The 16,995-nt window shown below is 46.2% G+C and overlaps 1 protein-coding gene across 1 annotated transcript in view; it reads right to left on the reverse strand.

The window, feature by feature from the left end:
- Positions 1 to 470: 470 nt before the first annotated feature.
- SLIT1 (slit guidance ligand 1) overlaps positions 471 to 16,995 on the reverse strand; it is a 463,725-nt gene continuing 447,200 nt past the window's right edge. Inside the window, exons 32-37 of the mRNA XM_075348376.1 lie at positions 14,823 to 15,060; positions 9,585 to 9,715; positions 6,639 to 6,793; positions 4,338 to 4,626; positions 2,948 to 3,162; positions 471 to 1,345 (exon numbers count right to left, since the gene is read on the reverse strand). Coding sequence (XP_075204491.1) covers positions 1,107 to 1,345; positions 2,948 to 3,162; positions 4,338 to 4,626; positions 6,639 to 6,793; positions 9,585 to 9,715; positions 14,823 to 15,060 — 1,267 coding nt within the window. The 3' untranslated portion in view covers positions 471 to 1,106. The remainder of the gene's footprint in view (positions 1,346 to 2,947; positions 3,163 to 4,337; positions 4,627 to 6,638; positions 6,794 to 9,584; positions 9,716 to 14,822; positions 15,061 to 16,995) is intronic.

Here is a 16,995-nt window from a genome sequence, read left to right on the forward strand (position 1 = left end):
TAGTTACGAGTACTGAGCACCTGAGCATGGTAGTGTCCGCTCATCACTAGTTACGAGTACCGAGCACCTGAGCATGGTAGTGCCCGCTCATCACTAGTTACGAGTACCGAGCACCTGAGCATGGTAGTGTCCCCTCATCACTAGTTACGAGTACCGAGCACCTGAGCATGGTAGTGCCCGCTCATTACTAGTTACGAGTACCGAGCACCTGAGCATGGTAGTGCCCGCTCATCACTAGTGACAACTACTTTTACGTGCTAAAATTAAGTGTTTAATTTTTAATAACCTCTTATCCCAACAGTATTTGATGAAAAACCTTCCAACAAAACGTCTAAAAATATTTTTGACAAATGCTCAAGCTGCAATTAAAAAACAATCCCCGCTGTGGTGCGCTGTTCTGTAAGATTTCTGCCTTATAAGTGGGTAACATGAGAATTTTCCGCCATATAAAATAAAAACACGATAACCGGTTGTGTTTCACAGACAAAAGAAAGTGCTTTATGAAAGTGATGCGACGATCCCCCTACTCTTTCTCTCTTTTTTTTTTTTACAGTTTACCTCTTCCTAGGAGAAGTTAAAGAATCGGAAAGTATATTTGTAGAACATTCTGCGCTATACAAAAATAATAATAATAAAAAAAATGCAATACTGTCACAATGGTTACAAAAAAGAGAAAATAAAATATCCCAAAAAAAAAAAAAAAGATCTAACTCCAAAGAACAAAATAGACGTAAAGCTTCCTTCGCACTCCGTGTAAATCTATCCACATTGTGTATAAATACATTTTGTGTTTTTTTTTAAAAAAATCTCTATCTACACATTTACCCTCTACACATATACCTTCTCTATACCTCTCCCAAAGATTACAACACTATACAACCATCAGCGTGTGCGCCTCTCAATGTAGTAGGTACTGTTTATACATATAATTTTTTTTGTTGCTTTCGCTGAATGCCACAGACATTAAGATGTTCACACATCTGAAAGGGAAGCAGAGTCCAGTTTTACAGAATGTATTGTCCGCTTTTTTTTTTTTTTTAAATTTTGTTGTTTTTTTTTTTTAATCCGGTGTGGTATGATCTACGATGATCCAGTCCATTGAGATCCTACATACACTGGGAGCAGCCGCACTTTATCGGCTTCTCTACGTCTTCCACAAATGAGGATCCGTCGCTGCACTCGAACGTGTACTTCCTGCGCTTCATGCGTAATCCTGTGCAGCAGCCCTGGTTGTTGCAGGATCCCCGGCACTCCACCCAGGACACGGTACGGGTGGTTTGGCATATGGCGTATCCCCTCTGCACTTGGTAGTAATCCCGGACGGGATCGCCTCTACATTCGGACTCTGTGGATAGCAGAACACATAGAATTAGCAAATATTAAAGGGAACCGGTCACCGGATTTGGGCCTTCTAAATTAAAACTAGCGCCTGCGCGCCATTCTATAAAGGTGCATGTTACTCCTTGATCCCCCTTGTAGACCCCAAAAATACAAAATATCCTGCCATGTATGTAAATGGGCGTCCTAATCTTTGCCTCCTGTCCTTCCTTTTGCCGTCCTCCTGTGCTGACTGATGTGGAAGACGCCTCATGCTCCATCCTCGTAGGCCGGCAATGTGGTTGAAACAGGTGACGTCATCCATATCACCGGGCAAACTCTTGCGCCTGCGTGGAGACCGTGCCAATTCACGCAGGCACACCTATGTTTTCGGCTCTACCTGCAATAGGGCAGCATGAAGTTCGCCTGTGCGAGCTGAGAATGTGTCTGCTCAGGCGCAAGAGTTTGCCCACCTACGTGGATGGCGCCCGATGCATCATCCACGTCAAACAGCACAGGAGGATGGTGATCAGCACCGAAAGGAGGGACAGGAGGCACAGATTAGGACACCTATCGGACCAGACCGGACAATTTACATACAAGGTGGGAAATTTTATAAAGGTATTTATGGAGTCTACAAGGGGGATTAGGAGGTAATGTGCACCTTTATAGAATATGGTCCAGGCGATGTTTAAGGTGCTAGTTTTAGTTTAGAAGGCCGAAATCTGGTGACAGGTTACCTTCAATTCAGCAGCCAAATAATAACATTAGATAAAGAGTAAAAAGATTCTCAGGATCATGGTCCGGCATCTATGTTGGCAGCTGGACAAAGCATTGCGAACGTCTTTGGCCAACACTCGAATTCTGGCATCCTGTGATTACGAGGTCTTGGCGATGTAGGTCATGACATTGCGGAGGTCTAGTAATAGAAAAGGTGCCTATGACGCCTTTGTAATACTATCAAGAGGTATCTTGGATGCCGGCTTTCCCGTTCCGGCCAAGGAAGTTGGCACTGCCCTTGCCGGACTATTACGGAGAACTGATATGGATGGCAGACTACGGTCCGGCAAATCTAGTAAAGATAAGTAGTCACAATCATTTATGGTGTATTCTGGCATCTGATCGATGTAAATGTAATGCTAGATACAGGGAAGTACCAAGCGAAAGGGAAGGTAAGGGAAACCAAAGATGGTGACCCCTGACCAAACCTACCGCTGGTCATTGGGTTCCCTCACCCTCCTAGATAGGTTCCGCACCTCAGCACCGAGACGGATTCCTGACCCTAGAAATTCCTAGTGCTGGGACCTAACTAGGGAAACGATAGGATGAGGTCTTCGTCAACACCACTAAACACTATAGAGGTGCAAATTGAGCCCCATTAGTTAAAAAAATGGCCAGTAATGTATGCTTGGAGGTTCATGTATCATAAAGGCAAACCATGGTTCCTTGGAGACATCGGGCCCAGCTCCAACTGTACCTTTGGGTTTTGGATTCCACTCCACTCAATTGCACTAATAGCAAACAAGCAGGAGTGCATGATGGAACGTCTGCTCTGGGTGGTTCCATAATAAGTGTCATTTATGCATACCCCTGAACCCCTCATGTAACGTGCCGTGTTACCCTTACCTACCCTGGTCACAGACATCGCCCACGTAGCCGTTGTCACACTCGCAATATGCCTCCCCTATGTCGGAGATCTGACAGCGCCCGTGCTGACATTGCAGATTCCTGCAGGGATTGTAGAGCTCCCCTCCTTGCTGGTTGCAGAGGGCACCCTTATACCCATCCTGGCACAGGCAGCTGTACGTCACAGAATCCAGGGGCATGCAGGTCCCATGTACACACCTGTGGAGAAAAAAGTGTAAATAAAGACACAATGCACAAGAAACCAAAAAATATGGCGGCGGTACTGTGCTGGACCGGACCAGGTCCTGACGTATCACAATCTATGACATCCAAAAGAAGAGTATACCAATACAATGGTGGCTAAGGGTAACTTGCCACTTTTCAAAACTTAAAGGGACTCAATGACGCACGCAATGACTGTTCAAACCAAGCACAGTCGCTCAGTGCACCCTTGTACTACATTACACCTACAGATGGTTCAGTTGCTGTGCCAGCCTTCGTAGGAACCCCCCTAATGTGTCTATAAATGACCCGTTAATGGAAATATCTATAACCACCACCACTTGACTGTCCCATGTAAACAAAACCCTAATTCAATGTAGTAAACACACATCTATGAGATAATTTTAAAAATCTGTTTCCCTGAAAATAAGACCCACCCCAAAAATAATTTAATGGGATTTTTGGAGTATACGTGAAATATAAGCCCTACTTCAAAAATATGCCCTAATTACAGTCAGGGCCAGAGGTAGGGGGGAGCCAAACAGTGCAATTCTCAGGGCCCCCACTCTCTTAACGACCTCAACATTTGTATTCCGAGGTTAAGATTGTTTAAGGACCTTTGATTTCATCACAGTCATGTGACCAAAGGTGTCCTAATTGCCAGCCTCTAAAAGAACTGAACGGGAAACAGACTTGTATTAGTGAGAAGGGAACGCAAACTGGGCAATTTCTCAGGACCCCCACTCTCTTAGGGAACCCAACATTTGTATTCCGAGGTTAAGATTGTTTAAGGACCTTTGATGACTTCACAGTCATGTGACCAAAGGTTTCTTAATTGGAGAAGTCTAAAAGAACTGAACGGGAGGCAGACTGGCATTAGTGAGAAGGGAGAGAAAACTGCTCAATTTCTCAGGACCCCCACTCTCTTAGGGAACACAAAATTTGTATTATGAGGTTAAGATTGTTTAAGGACCTTTGGTGACTTCACAGTCATGTGACTAAAGGTCGCTTATTTGCAGGCATCTAAAAGAACTGAACAAAAGACATTAGTGAGAAAGGAAAGCAAACTGGGCAATATCACAGGGCCGCCACTCTCCTAGGGGTCCCAGGGTTTATATCCTGATGATAAGACTGCTTAAGGACCTTTGTGGTATTACCTCTGTGGCACTTACTTATGTCCGATGCAGGGGTTGCTTATCTGTTGGTCACAGTGTGGGCCCGTCCACCCCGCCTCACAGTGACAGATCGGTCCGTTGGCGGCGTTGGGCTGACATATGCCGTGAAGACAGAAGAGCTTTTTGCACGGTTCACATCCGGGCACGACCCCGGGCTTCATCTGCGTCTTGGTGAAGTCCTGGAGCTCGTTATTAATGTACAGGTTGCGGATGCAGCCGTGGAAGCTGGTGCCATTCAGAATCTGCCATAGTCTGAAAGCAGCAGAGTTGACGTCCACCGGCATGCCTGGGTCACAAACACCAGAATTCACCATTAGTGATAAAAGATGATAGAGGACATACATTTTTAATATAGTGTTACCCAAAGCTGACATTTTCTTTATTTTTAAGGACCATTCATGGAACAAGTGATAAACTACGATGTTGTAGCTACGGTCAAACTTGATGGGGTGGTGAATGACTTCATTCAGGTCTGTCCCCTGAGTCCTGCTCCTCATGCCCTCACTAGGCACAACATAGTGAATCCGTTTTATCTGGAGTGTTCCTTTATATTTGCCCTCAACTGCTTGTGTGTACCCCAGATCCTGTACGCTTCTCTTATAGAGGAAGATATATCTCTACTTGCCCAAGGAATGGCACCAAAGCCCCTGTCTGGAAGGAGAACTTATTTTGTAGGGTAAAGGCCCTGTTACACGCAACGACGTAACTAACGATATATCGCCGGGGTCACGGACTCCGTGACGCACATCCAGCATCGTTAGCGACGTCGTTGCGTGTGACACGCACAAACGACCATTAACGGTGGAAAATACCAAATCGTCCATCGTTGACACGTCGTTCATTTTCTAAAAATCGTTGATTGTTGAGGACGCTGGTTGTTCGTCGTTCCCGAGGCAGCACACATCGCTACGTGTGACACCGCGGGAACGATGAACTACAGCTTACCTGCGGCCAATTAGGAAGGAAGGAGGTGGGCAGGATGTTACAGCCGCTCATCTCCACCCCTCCGCTTCTATTGGGCAACCGCTTAGTGTCGCCGCATGAACCACCGCCTTAGAAAGGAGGCGGTTCGTTGGACACAGCAACTTCGCTAGGCAGGTAAGTCCGTGTGACGGGGCCTAGCGATGTTGTGCGCCACGGGCAGCGATTTGCCCGTGACGCACAAATGATGGGGCGGGTACGCTCGCTAGCAATATCGTAAGCGATATCACTGCGTGTCACACCTCCTTTAGAGTAAGGGCTTATTCACACCGCCATGTTTTGTGTCCAAGTGTGATATGGCAAAACATCGGATCATACTTTGGGAGGGGGGAGAAGAAGAATTTTTCCTTGGATCGCAGCATGCCTGAATTTCATCCGATATTCGGATCGCACTTGGCCGTACAAGTCTATGAGTGTGTGGAAATCATCGGACTGCCCTTGGTTGACATAGGAGTGCAGTCTGATTTCCACGCACTGACAGAGTGGAGACATTTTGTTCTCCATCTTCTCATGACAGTATGCTCTGATTCTTTCATACCAGAGAATCGGATCACCCTAAGCGGGCACTTGGATGAAACTCTATTCAAAGTTTGATAGAAGTGTCATTAACATAATTGGCCCCATTCTCTCGGATGAGACAATCTACGGTCGTCTGACCCTGGCCTGAGGCTGGGGCAACATGGAGACAAGTCACATGGCCAACGATCACATTGTGCCGCTGCTCTATCCCAGCATAATGCAGGTGAGCGGCGCCTCATTGCAACCTGCAACGTTTCGCAACAAACATTCAACTCTTCCTGACTTTTTGTGACCTTTTTGTGCACTTTGCATTTTACAATGTGATGGCAATTCCCAAATAAGTCATGTCACCAATAACTTTTGTGTAATCTTCTGTCCAGTGACTATTTTAGAGCTGTGATTTTGAAGTTAAAAAAAAAAGTTTATGGCACGTGAGTTGAGTGTGACTTGCGACCAACGATGAAAAATCCGTCACAACTGGAAAACATTGGTGGCGCGGTGCAGCAATGGCGGCAGGTCTCAAAGTGACTCGGTAGAAAATTATGATGTGCGATGTCATCACTGCGTGTGCACTGTCATGTTGCCCTGTGGCTCTATCCGAAGTGCCTTCGTGCTTTGATTGCATTGCTAAGTGTTAATCCAATGTAAAACCCATTACTTTTGGAAGGCGTTTCACCTTCTGGCCTGGTGCGATTGTCTAGGCGAGTGACTTCTGCAAAGTTGCAAGCACAACTACAAGTTCCAGCATGCCTCTAGTCTCATCCATAATCATCCATACAGTGATGACGTCTCTCTTACCTCCGACGTACAGCGGCGCTTCGCTGTTTAGTGTGTAATGTTTCCCAAAGTTGTCCATGGTCATGGGGGCGCCGCCATCAATCGACAGATTAACCATCTGGTCAAAGGTAACTAACTCCACTGTATGGAACTGGCCGTCATTGATAGTCTCTGCGCTGGAGAAGAGGAATTGTCAGGAATACACCCTCATTATCCTTCTATTCACACAGTAATGAGTCCCCGGGGGGGAGGTGAAGAATGGTCGGCTAATTCTAAATTACAGAGTGACTGTGTGGGCATATGGTGCACCGTGCCATCTGCCGACGCCCGGCTCCGTAATCCCCCGTCTAACAATGGTATCAGTATCGGATCACTAACCGATCGCTGCCATCTATAATAAATATGTCTGCGTCTGATTTACTGCCGCGCAGGTGGAGACGCACAAGTGGCAGACGCCGGATTTCGTCTTATTTCACTAATTGTGGGAGGAATTAGCATCCGAGACAAATGATTTCCACCTCGTCGCCCGATCAGTAGTGCGGGGATATGTCAGATTGTTATCACGCGATCCTCCCGGTAGCTGGAGTCATATATTTGGGGATTACGGACGGTAAATCAGGCTGTCGTCCCCAATATGAAGGACGACTTGCCTAAAAGTAACTGTCACTTTAGACAGAGCTAAAATACTTCATAATACAATTTCTGGCGATCGGCTTTTATGATGTTTTGGCTACTTTCCTTTTAATTTATATTGCAAAATGGCTAAAAAATAAAAAAAAGGGCAAACTTAGCCTTAAAGTGCACCAATCACCAGATTTTCCTATAGAACCTAAAGCCGGTGCTATACTGGCGCTATCAGGCTGATTCTATACATACCTGTAGTGGTCAGCTCGAATGTAATGTTTTAGAAACACAAGCAAGTAAAATTTGTAAAATCAGCAGGTTTTTGATTGGCAGCAGCTGCCGATCAGCTGATAGCTGGGGTGGGTTTTCATAGTGATTCCCGCCCCCCTGCCTCTTGTTCCTCCCCATATCTGTTATTTATGCTAATTCTATTATAGAAGCGTTTTACTAAGAGCTAGAAGGACCTGTGCTGATGTCATACCCATGTGACCAGAAGGAACGGGGCCTCAACCAACAGAAAAATAATGTTGCTTCCTGGTATCAGCTATGTTGGCTGAGTCCCCGCCCCTTCTGGTCACATGGGTATGACATCAGCAAAGGTCCTTCTAGCCACTTAGTAAAACGCTAATAAATAACAGATATGGGGAGGACAAGAGGCAAGGGGGCGGGAATCACTATCAAAACCCACCCCAGCTCTCAGCTGATGACCAGCTGCTGCCAATCAAAAAGCTGCCTATTTTACAAAATGTACTTCCTTGTGTTTCTAAAACATTACATCCGAGCTGACAACTACAGGTATGTATAGAATCGGCCTGATAGTGCCAGTATAGCACTGGATTTAGGTTATATAGGAAAATCCTGGTGATTGGTGCACGTTAAGGAGATTGTATCAGAATAGAAATACCTTGGCTGCTTTTTTCAGTAACAGCGCCACGGTTGTCCACTGACCATGTCTGGTGTTGTACCATGTTTTTTGTAGAAAACCAAAATCATATTGTTCTATCCTGATACAGCCCCTTTAAGAGTCTACACAAAACGGTGACCCCTCACATGAGTAGCTTTGAGGGCAAAGTCGCCTCCAGGTTTATGTAGCCCCTTGTCACTTTTTTGCTTTTTTTCCTCTGGCAGACATGGTGGCATTGAGTAAGCTCTTGCCTGACTTTTGTAAGTCCATCATATTTCAGGAAACCTTCCCTTCATTTTCAACCTTTTTGAAGGCCACTGCCACAACTGACAGTGGCATCTAAAGCATTAAGCTAGCTCCATTTTTGCAGTACGTGCCAATAGGAGTCTGGACTAGGTGGGCTCTAGCACTTGTTGGGCGCCGAGTTCATCCCTGCTTACATTGTCACTGGAGCCTCCATTCACAAAGTGCTTCTTGCCATCACAATTATGGAAACCAGGACCTAACCCCAATGCGCCCAGTAAACTCAATGGGGTCATTGGACACCAATGGGATCAGATCCAGGACTGTACTGAAGAGTCTACTATGCCCCCCCCCATATATGAGCAGACACTGGTGGACACAGACAGTAAAGGGTCCTGTGCAAGAACAATATATGGGCCCTTTTCAGTCCAATAGCTCATCAAAATTCACAATTCCACCTGTTTTGGAGGTAGTAATGGGCCCCTGACCTCTTGGGCCCCTGGTTGCACCAATGATCTGTCCAGACTCTTAGGGGTACTTTGCACGCTGCGACATCGCAGGTGCGATGTCGGTGGGGTCAAATTGAAAATGACGCACTTCCGGCATCGCATGCGACATCGTAGTGTGTAAAGGCTCAATGATACAATTAACGAGCGCAAAAGCGTCGTAATCGTATCATCGGTGCAGCGTCGGCGTAATCCATAATTACGCTGACGCGACGGTCCGATGTTGTTCCTCGCTCCTGCAGCAGCACACATCGCTGTGTGTGAAGCCGCAGGAGCGAGGAACATCTCCTACCGGCGTCACTGCGGCTTCCGTAGGATATGCGGAAGGAAGGAGGTGGGCGGGATGTTTACATCCCGCTCATCTCCGCCCCTCCGCTCCTATTGGCCACCTGCCGTGTGACGTCGCAGTGACACCACACGACCTGCCCCCTTAACAAGGAGGCGGGTCGCCGGCCAGAGCGACGGTCGCAGGACAGGTGAGTCCATGTGAAGCTGCTGTAGCGATAATGTTCGCTACGGCAGCTATCACAAGGATATCGCTGCTGCGACGGGGCCGGGGACTATCGCGCTCGGCATCGCAGCATCGGCCTGCGATGTCGCAGCGTGCAAAGTACCCCTTAGGCCTTGTTCACACAGGGCAGTCCTGGCAAACAGAAGTAATAGTAGGAAAAAAACCAGTCCGGGTCTTACCTATAGATGGCAGAGCTGGGGAAGCTCCCGGGGTCGTAGCTGACTCTCACATGACCCTGATATAACTCTACGGCCATGTGATCGCGATCGCCATTGTACAAGAGGATTCCATTGTCTTCGGCTGTTGACACCTGCAAACAGGAGGACGCTCGTTACTCAATATCCAATTGTTTTCCATCCCCAAAATGTATCACATTCACTAAATCCTGGTTAATGATTAATTAATTGGTGGAAAAGTTGGGGAAAAAATATCATAGTAATTAATAAGTCATTAAGTATGATGTATGACATTTCCAAACATAGCACCACTGAGCAGAGACTGTGACCGGCAGAATTCAAAACCATAAGATGCAATAGAAAAAACATATCTGTATATAAATATTATATATAAATATATATGTACAGTACATTAGAAAAGTGAGTACACCCCTCACATTTTTGGAAATATATCTTGGGACAGCATTGAAGATCTGACCCTGTGATGCAATGTACAGTGTCAGTGCGCAGCTTGTATAACAGTGTAAATTTGGTGCGCATTAAAAATAACTCAACACACAGCCATTAATCATATAGAAAAAATGCGCAAACCAACATTGAAGAAACAATGTGTAAATTTTATTAACAAAGAATCATTAGTACAAATATGGTGGCAAGATGACAGCTAGAGAGTGGAGACAGAGGGCGGCTGCTGCACTCAGGGGTAAATATTACCAAATAATCAAACATGAACCAATGGAGTGGAACAATGGGGCCATGCGGTGGATAATTCACGCAACATACAAGGTAATCAGGGTCAATACATAGAGTAATAAACGGGGCTCCTCCTAAGCAGACTTCTCTCCCTGGAAAAAGACTACCGGTCGAAACGTGCGTAGGAGGTTTCCAGACAGGGCGTTCTTCTGCCTAGGTAACACTATTCTTATAATCATTAATGTGGTTACAACAATTGTATTATATGGGTCCGTTCGTGTAACATTAAGCAGTCACTTGTGTCTTACCTTTTGCTAGGATGGGGTTAATGGCTATATCCTCTATGTCTGTTGATTCTGCTTAGGAGGAGCCCCGTGAAATTTTATGTGTAATAAAATTTACACATTGTTTCTTCAATGTTGGTTTGCGCATTTTTTCTATATGATTTCTGATATTTTGCGCTGACAGATAGGTCTGAATTTTGATTATATCTGTTTCTGACCTATATTTCTAGCTAATTTGCTGACACAGCCATTAATGTGTAAACCTTTGGTAACAAAAGTGAGTACACCCCTTGGTGAAAATGGCCAACTTGTGTCTAATTAGCCATTTTCCCTCCCCAGTGTCATGTGATTCATTAGTGTTACAAGGTGTCAGGTGTGAGTGGGGAGCGGGGGTGTTACATTTGGTGTTCTCTCTCACACACTCTCTCATACTGGTCACTGGAACTTCATCATGGCTCCTCATGGCAAAGAATTATCTGAGGATCTGAAAAAAAGAATTGTTGCTCTACATAAAGATGGCTGAGGCTATAAGAAGATTGTCCCCACCCTGACACTGAGCTACAGCACGGTGGCCAAGACCAAACAGCGGTATAACAAGGGAGGATCCATTTAGAACAGGCCTCACCATGGTTGAGCACAGAAGAGGAGTGCACATGCTCAGTGTCCTATCCAGAGGTCATCTTTTCAGAATATAATATATGAGTGCTGCCAGCATTGCTGCTGAGGTTACAGGGGTGGGGGCTTCGCCTGTCAGTGCTAAAACCATATGCCACACACTGCAAAGGTTACGGAGTGGAGTGTCAGCCTGTCAATGCTCAGACCATATGCGCACATTGCATCACACTGATCTGCATGGCTGTCATCCCAGAAGGAAGCCTCTTCTAAAGATAATGCACAAGAAAGCCACAAACAATTTGCTAAAGACAAGCAGACTAAGGAAATGGATTACTAAGACCATGTCCTGTGGTCTGATGAGACCAAGATAAACCTGTTTAGTTCAGATGGTGTCAAATGTGTGTGGCGGCAACAAGGTGAGGGGGACAAAGACAAGTGTGTCCTGCCTACAGTCAGGCATGGTGGTGGAGGGTCATGGTTTGGGGATGCATGATTGCTGCCAGCTGTCGGGGGCTACAGTTCATTAAGGCAACCATGAATGCCAACATATCCTGTGACATACTGAAGCAGAGCGTGATCCCCTCCCTTCATATTCCAACATGACGAACCCAAACACCTCCAAGATGACCACTGTCTTGTTAAAGAAACTGAGGTTAAAGGTGCTGGACTGGCCAAGCATCTCCAGACCTAAACCCTATGGAGTATCTGTGGGGTCTGAGTGTAAGATCTCTAACATCCACTAGCTCCGTGCTGTCGTCATGGAGGATAGAAGAGGATCCAGCGGCTTCTGTGAAGCTCCAACAATCTCCATGCCCAAGAGAGTTAAAGCAGAGCTGGAAAATAATGGTGGCCACACAAAAATATTCACACTTTGGGCACAATTTGGCCATGTTAGGGGTGTACTTACTTTTGTTACCAGCGGTTTAGACATTAATGGCTGTGTGTGCAGTTATTTAGAGGACACCACGTTTACACTGTTATACAAGCTGCGCACTGACACTGTACATTGTATACAAGCTGCGCACTGACACTGTACAGTGTATCACAGGGTCAGATCTGCAGTGCTGTCCCATGAAAAGATATAATAAAATATTACAAAAATGTGAGGGGTGTACTCATTTTTCTGATATACTGTATACACACACATATAGTATTTGTTGCAGGTTTGTGATGCTCAGTCCGCAGAATCTTTACCATAAAATATTATCAATAATACAAACATATTCGCAGTCTGTAAAGTGCAATATTCTATAAATTCCTTCAATCTCTGAACTGCAACCAAGACCAAAACCAACAAACTGAATCAGTTAGGAAATCTGATAATCCAGAACAGCTGATATTCCGGAATCTGAAGGCTCAGATTATGGGAATGTCACCCTAGTCCCAGATTATGGGAATGTCACCATAGTCCCAGATTATGGGAAGGTCACCATAGTCCCAGGTTATGGGAATGTCACCGTAGTCCCAGATTATGGGAATGTCACCATAGTCCCAGATTATGGGAATGTCACCATAGTCCCAGATTATGGGAATGTCACCGTAGTCCCAGATTACGGGAATGTCACCATAGTCCCAGGTTATGGGAATGTCACCGTAGTCCCAGAGTATGGGAATGTCACCCTAGTCCCAGGTTATGGGAATGTCACCGTAGTCCCAGGTTATGGGAATGTCACCGTAGTCCCAGGTTATGGGAATGTCACCATAGTCCCAGATTATGGGAATGTCACCCTAGTCCCAGGTTATGGGAATGTCACCGTATTCCCAGGTTATGGGAATGTCACCGTATTCAAAGGTTATGGGAATGTCACCGTAGTCCCAGATTATGGGAATGTCACCCTAGTCCCAGGTTATGGGAATGTCACCGTAGTCCCAGGTTATGGGAATGTCACCATAGTCCCAGGTTATGGGAATGTCACCATAGTCCCAGGTTTTGGGAATGTCACCATAGTCCCAGGTTATGGGAATGTCACCATAGTCCCAGGTTATCGGAATGTCACCATAGTCCCAGATTATGGGAATGTCACCATAGTCCCAGGTTATGGGAATGTCACCGTAGTCCCAGATTATGGGAATGTCACCGTAGTCCCAGGTTATGGGAATGTCACCGTAGTCCCAGGTTATGGGAATGTCACCGTAGTCCCAGGTTATGGGAATGTCACCGTAGTCCCAGATTATGGGAATGTCACCGTAGTCCCAGATTATGGGAATGTCACCGTAGTCCCAGATTATGGGAATGTCACCATAGTCCCAGGTTATGGGAATGTCACCATAGACCCAGGTTATGGGAATGTCACCGTAGTCCCAGGTTATGGGAATGTCACCATAGTCCCAGGTTATGGGAATGTCACCCTAGTCCCAGGTTATGGGAATGTCACCGTAGCCCCAGGTTATGGGAATGTCACCATAGTCCCAGGTTATGGGAATGTCACCGTAGCCCCAGGTTATGGGAATGTCACCATAGTCCCAGGTTATGGGAATGTCACCGTAGCCCCAGGTTATGGGAATGTCACCATAGTCCCAGGTTATGGGAATGTCACCATAGTCCCAGGTTATGGGAATGTCACCATAGTCCCAGGTTATGGGAATGTCACCCTAGTCCCAGGTTATGGGAATGTCACCCTAGTCCCAGGTTATGGGAATGTCACCCTAGTCCCAGGTTATGGGAATGTCACCATAGTCCCAGGTTATGGGAATGTCACCATAGTCCCAGGTTATGGGAATGTCACCATAGTCCCAGGTTATGGGAATGTCACCATAGTCCCAGGTTATGGGAATGTCACCATAGTCCCAGGTTATGGGAATGTCACCATAGTCCCAGGTTATGGGAATGTCACCATAGTCCCAGGTTATGGGAATGTCACCATAGTCCCAGGTTATGGGAATGTCACCATAGTCCCAGGTTATGGGAATGTCACCCTAGTCCCAGGTTATGGGAATGTCACCCTAGTCCCAGGTTATGGGAATGTCACCATAGTCCCAGGTTATGGGAATGTCTCCATAGTCCCAGATTATGGGAATGTCACCGTAGTCCCATGTTATGGGAATGTCACCGTAGTCCCAGGTTATGGGAATGTCACCGTAGTCCCAGGTTATGGGAATGTCACCGTAGTCCCAGGTTATGGGAATGTCACCGTCGTCCCAGGTTATGGGAATGTCACCGTCGTCCCAGGTTATGGGAATGTCACCGTAGTCCCAGGTTATGGGAATGTCACCCTAGTCCCAGGTTATGGGAATGTCACCGTAGTCCCAGGTTATGGGAATGTCACCATAGTCCCAGGTTATGGGAATGTCACCGTAGCCCCAGGTTATGGGAATGTCACCGTAGTCCCAGGTTGTGGGAATGTCACCGTAGCCCCAGATTGTGGGAATGTCACCGTAGTCCCAGGTTATGGGAATGTCACCCTAGTCTCAGGTTATGGGAATGTCACCGTAGCCCCAGGTTCTTCGGTCTTTATTACATTGCCTTCGCTCTTCTCGTATCACTTTACTCCGTTACATGTAACATTTACATTTTTTCACTTTTTTTTGCGTGATGTTTGCAAACTGTAAAGCTCCAGCCTCAGCAGCGCGCAGCAGATGGGTGGCATTTCATTCTGCTGACACTCGGCGCCGCTGTGTTTGATACGATTGATGTCTTATTTACACCTACCTGAAGAGTGATATTCGCCCGGGGCCAGTTCTGCAGGTCTGTGAATTGCAGGTAGGTGTCTCTATCCACAAAATTCACACTCAAGAGTTTTTCGCATCTGTTCCCTCCGAAGCCGGGAAGGCACTGGCACACCGCGCTGCTCCCCAGGTCCATGCACTTGGCTCCGTTCTGGCAGTCGGCTAATTTGCAGGGGTTCGTCAGGGTGGATGATTGTGATGGCATTTCACAGAGCTGCCCGCTGAGAGACGAGAAATGGGGGAGGGGGAGAGTTTTAGAAATGTAGTATACAGCGTGCACACAGAGCAGCATACAGGGGTCCAGACCGCAGACCCATGGCATGTAAAGAACGCCATATTTTTTGGAAGCAGGCATGTGTTTTCATTGGTGGCATTCTCGTATCAATTCATTGTTTATGATGGTTATAGAGGGGGCTACGAGCAACAATTCCTCAGGCTATGTGCGCACTGAGCATTTTTGCGTGTTTTTTCGGGTGCGTTTTTGGGCTCAAAACTGCATGACTCTGCATCCCCAGCAAAGTCTATGACTTTACATTTTTGTTGTCCGCACACAACTTTATTTTTTGGCTGCGTTTTTGAGCTAAAAAGAAAAAATGGTCATGTCAATTCTTTCCTGCGTTTTACTACATTTTTCACCCATGTAATGGATTGTAAAAAAGCAGCAAAACGCAGCCAAAAACGCACCGAAATGCGGTAAAACTCATGCGTTTTTACCAGTGCGGGTTTTTTTTGCGTTTTTATGCGTTTTTTTGCCAAAAAACGCTGTGTGCGTACGTAGCCTTAAAGGGGTTTCAATATCTTTGTAAGTAGGTAAAATTGCGAGTTGCTTGTAAAAATGAGCAACTTTGCAATTTACCTCTTATTAAGAATCTTGTCCATTCTCAAAAACGCTAGGATTTTATTATTATTATTATTATTATTATTATTATTATGGGGGCGGCACAGTGGCTCAGTGGTTAGCACTGCAGTCTTGTGGTAGCTCAGTGGTTAGCACTGCACTCTTGTGGTAGCTCAGTGGTTAGCACTGCAGTCTTGTGGTAGCTCAGTGGTTAGCACTGCAGTCTTGTGGTAGCTCAGTGGTTAGCACTGCAGTCTTGTGGTGGCTCAGTGGTTAGCACTGCAGTCTTGTGGTGGCTCAGTGGTTAGCACTTCAGTCTTGTGGTGGCTCAGTGGTTAGCACTGCAGTCTTGTGGTGGCTCAGTGGTTAGCACTTCAGTCTTGTGGTGGCTCAGTGGTTAGCACTGTATGGTGGCTCAGTGGTTAGCACTGGAGTCCTGCAGCGCTGGGGTCCTGGGTTCAAATCCCACCAAGGACACCATCTGCAAGGAGTTTGTATGTTCTCCCCGTGTTTGCGCGGGTTTCCTCCGGGTTCTCCGGTTTCCTCCCACACTCCAAAGACATACAGATAGGGACTCTAGATTGTAAGCCCCAATGGGGACAGTATTGCCAATGTGTGTAAAGCGCTGTGGAATTAATAGCTCTATATAAATGAATAAAATTATTATTATTATTATTATTGGTTTGTTGCCCAGGTTACCGTCCACCTCTGCAGTCTATCAGTGGTAACCAGGTTCCTAGGGAAACAGTGCAGCACTTGTAAGCTCTTTGCTATAAAGCTTGTAAGCGCTGCTCTCAAGTTGTCCGTAACGCTGGATTCAGGACGCTCCTGTGCTCTTACAATGCTGCAGAGCTGGAATGTGCACGGTCCAGGCCGGCAGTGCAACAATGCTGCAGGGGGAAACTGTCAATCATCCAGGATTGCACGGACCGCTAACAGGCAGAAAGCCAGGAGGCTGGGTAGCAGGGTGCTCCCGACGACAGATCATGAGATTTCACCTTTACTTTACAGCTGACACATTTCGACACCATGTTGCTACAATGTAGAAATCATAATGTCAGAGTGAAACAAAAAGAGAAACAACCGACAAGAAGGATCAAACTTTCTATTTAAATCTATATCATTTCCTCAAATGAAGCCCAGGATGAGCGGCGGACGACGCGACACAGCGCTGACCAGCAGATGGAGCAAAGCTGATACTCTTTAGGGCAATGTGCACACGTTGAGATTTCTGCACCATTTCTGCATCTTTTCGCAGGAAAAACGCAAAAAAACCCCATTTTTGATGCATTTTTTTGTATACTTTTTTTCATTGCTT

Source organism: Anomaloglossus baeobatrachus, chromosome 5 (assembly GCF_048569485.1).
Source record: "Anomaloglossus baeobatrachus isolate aAnoBae1 chromosome 5, aAnoBae1.hap1, whole genome shotgun sequence".
Lineage (NCBI taxonomy): Eukaryota > Metazoa > Chordata > Amphibia > Anura > Aromobatidae > Anomaloglossus > Anomaloglossus baeobatrachus.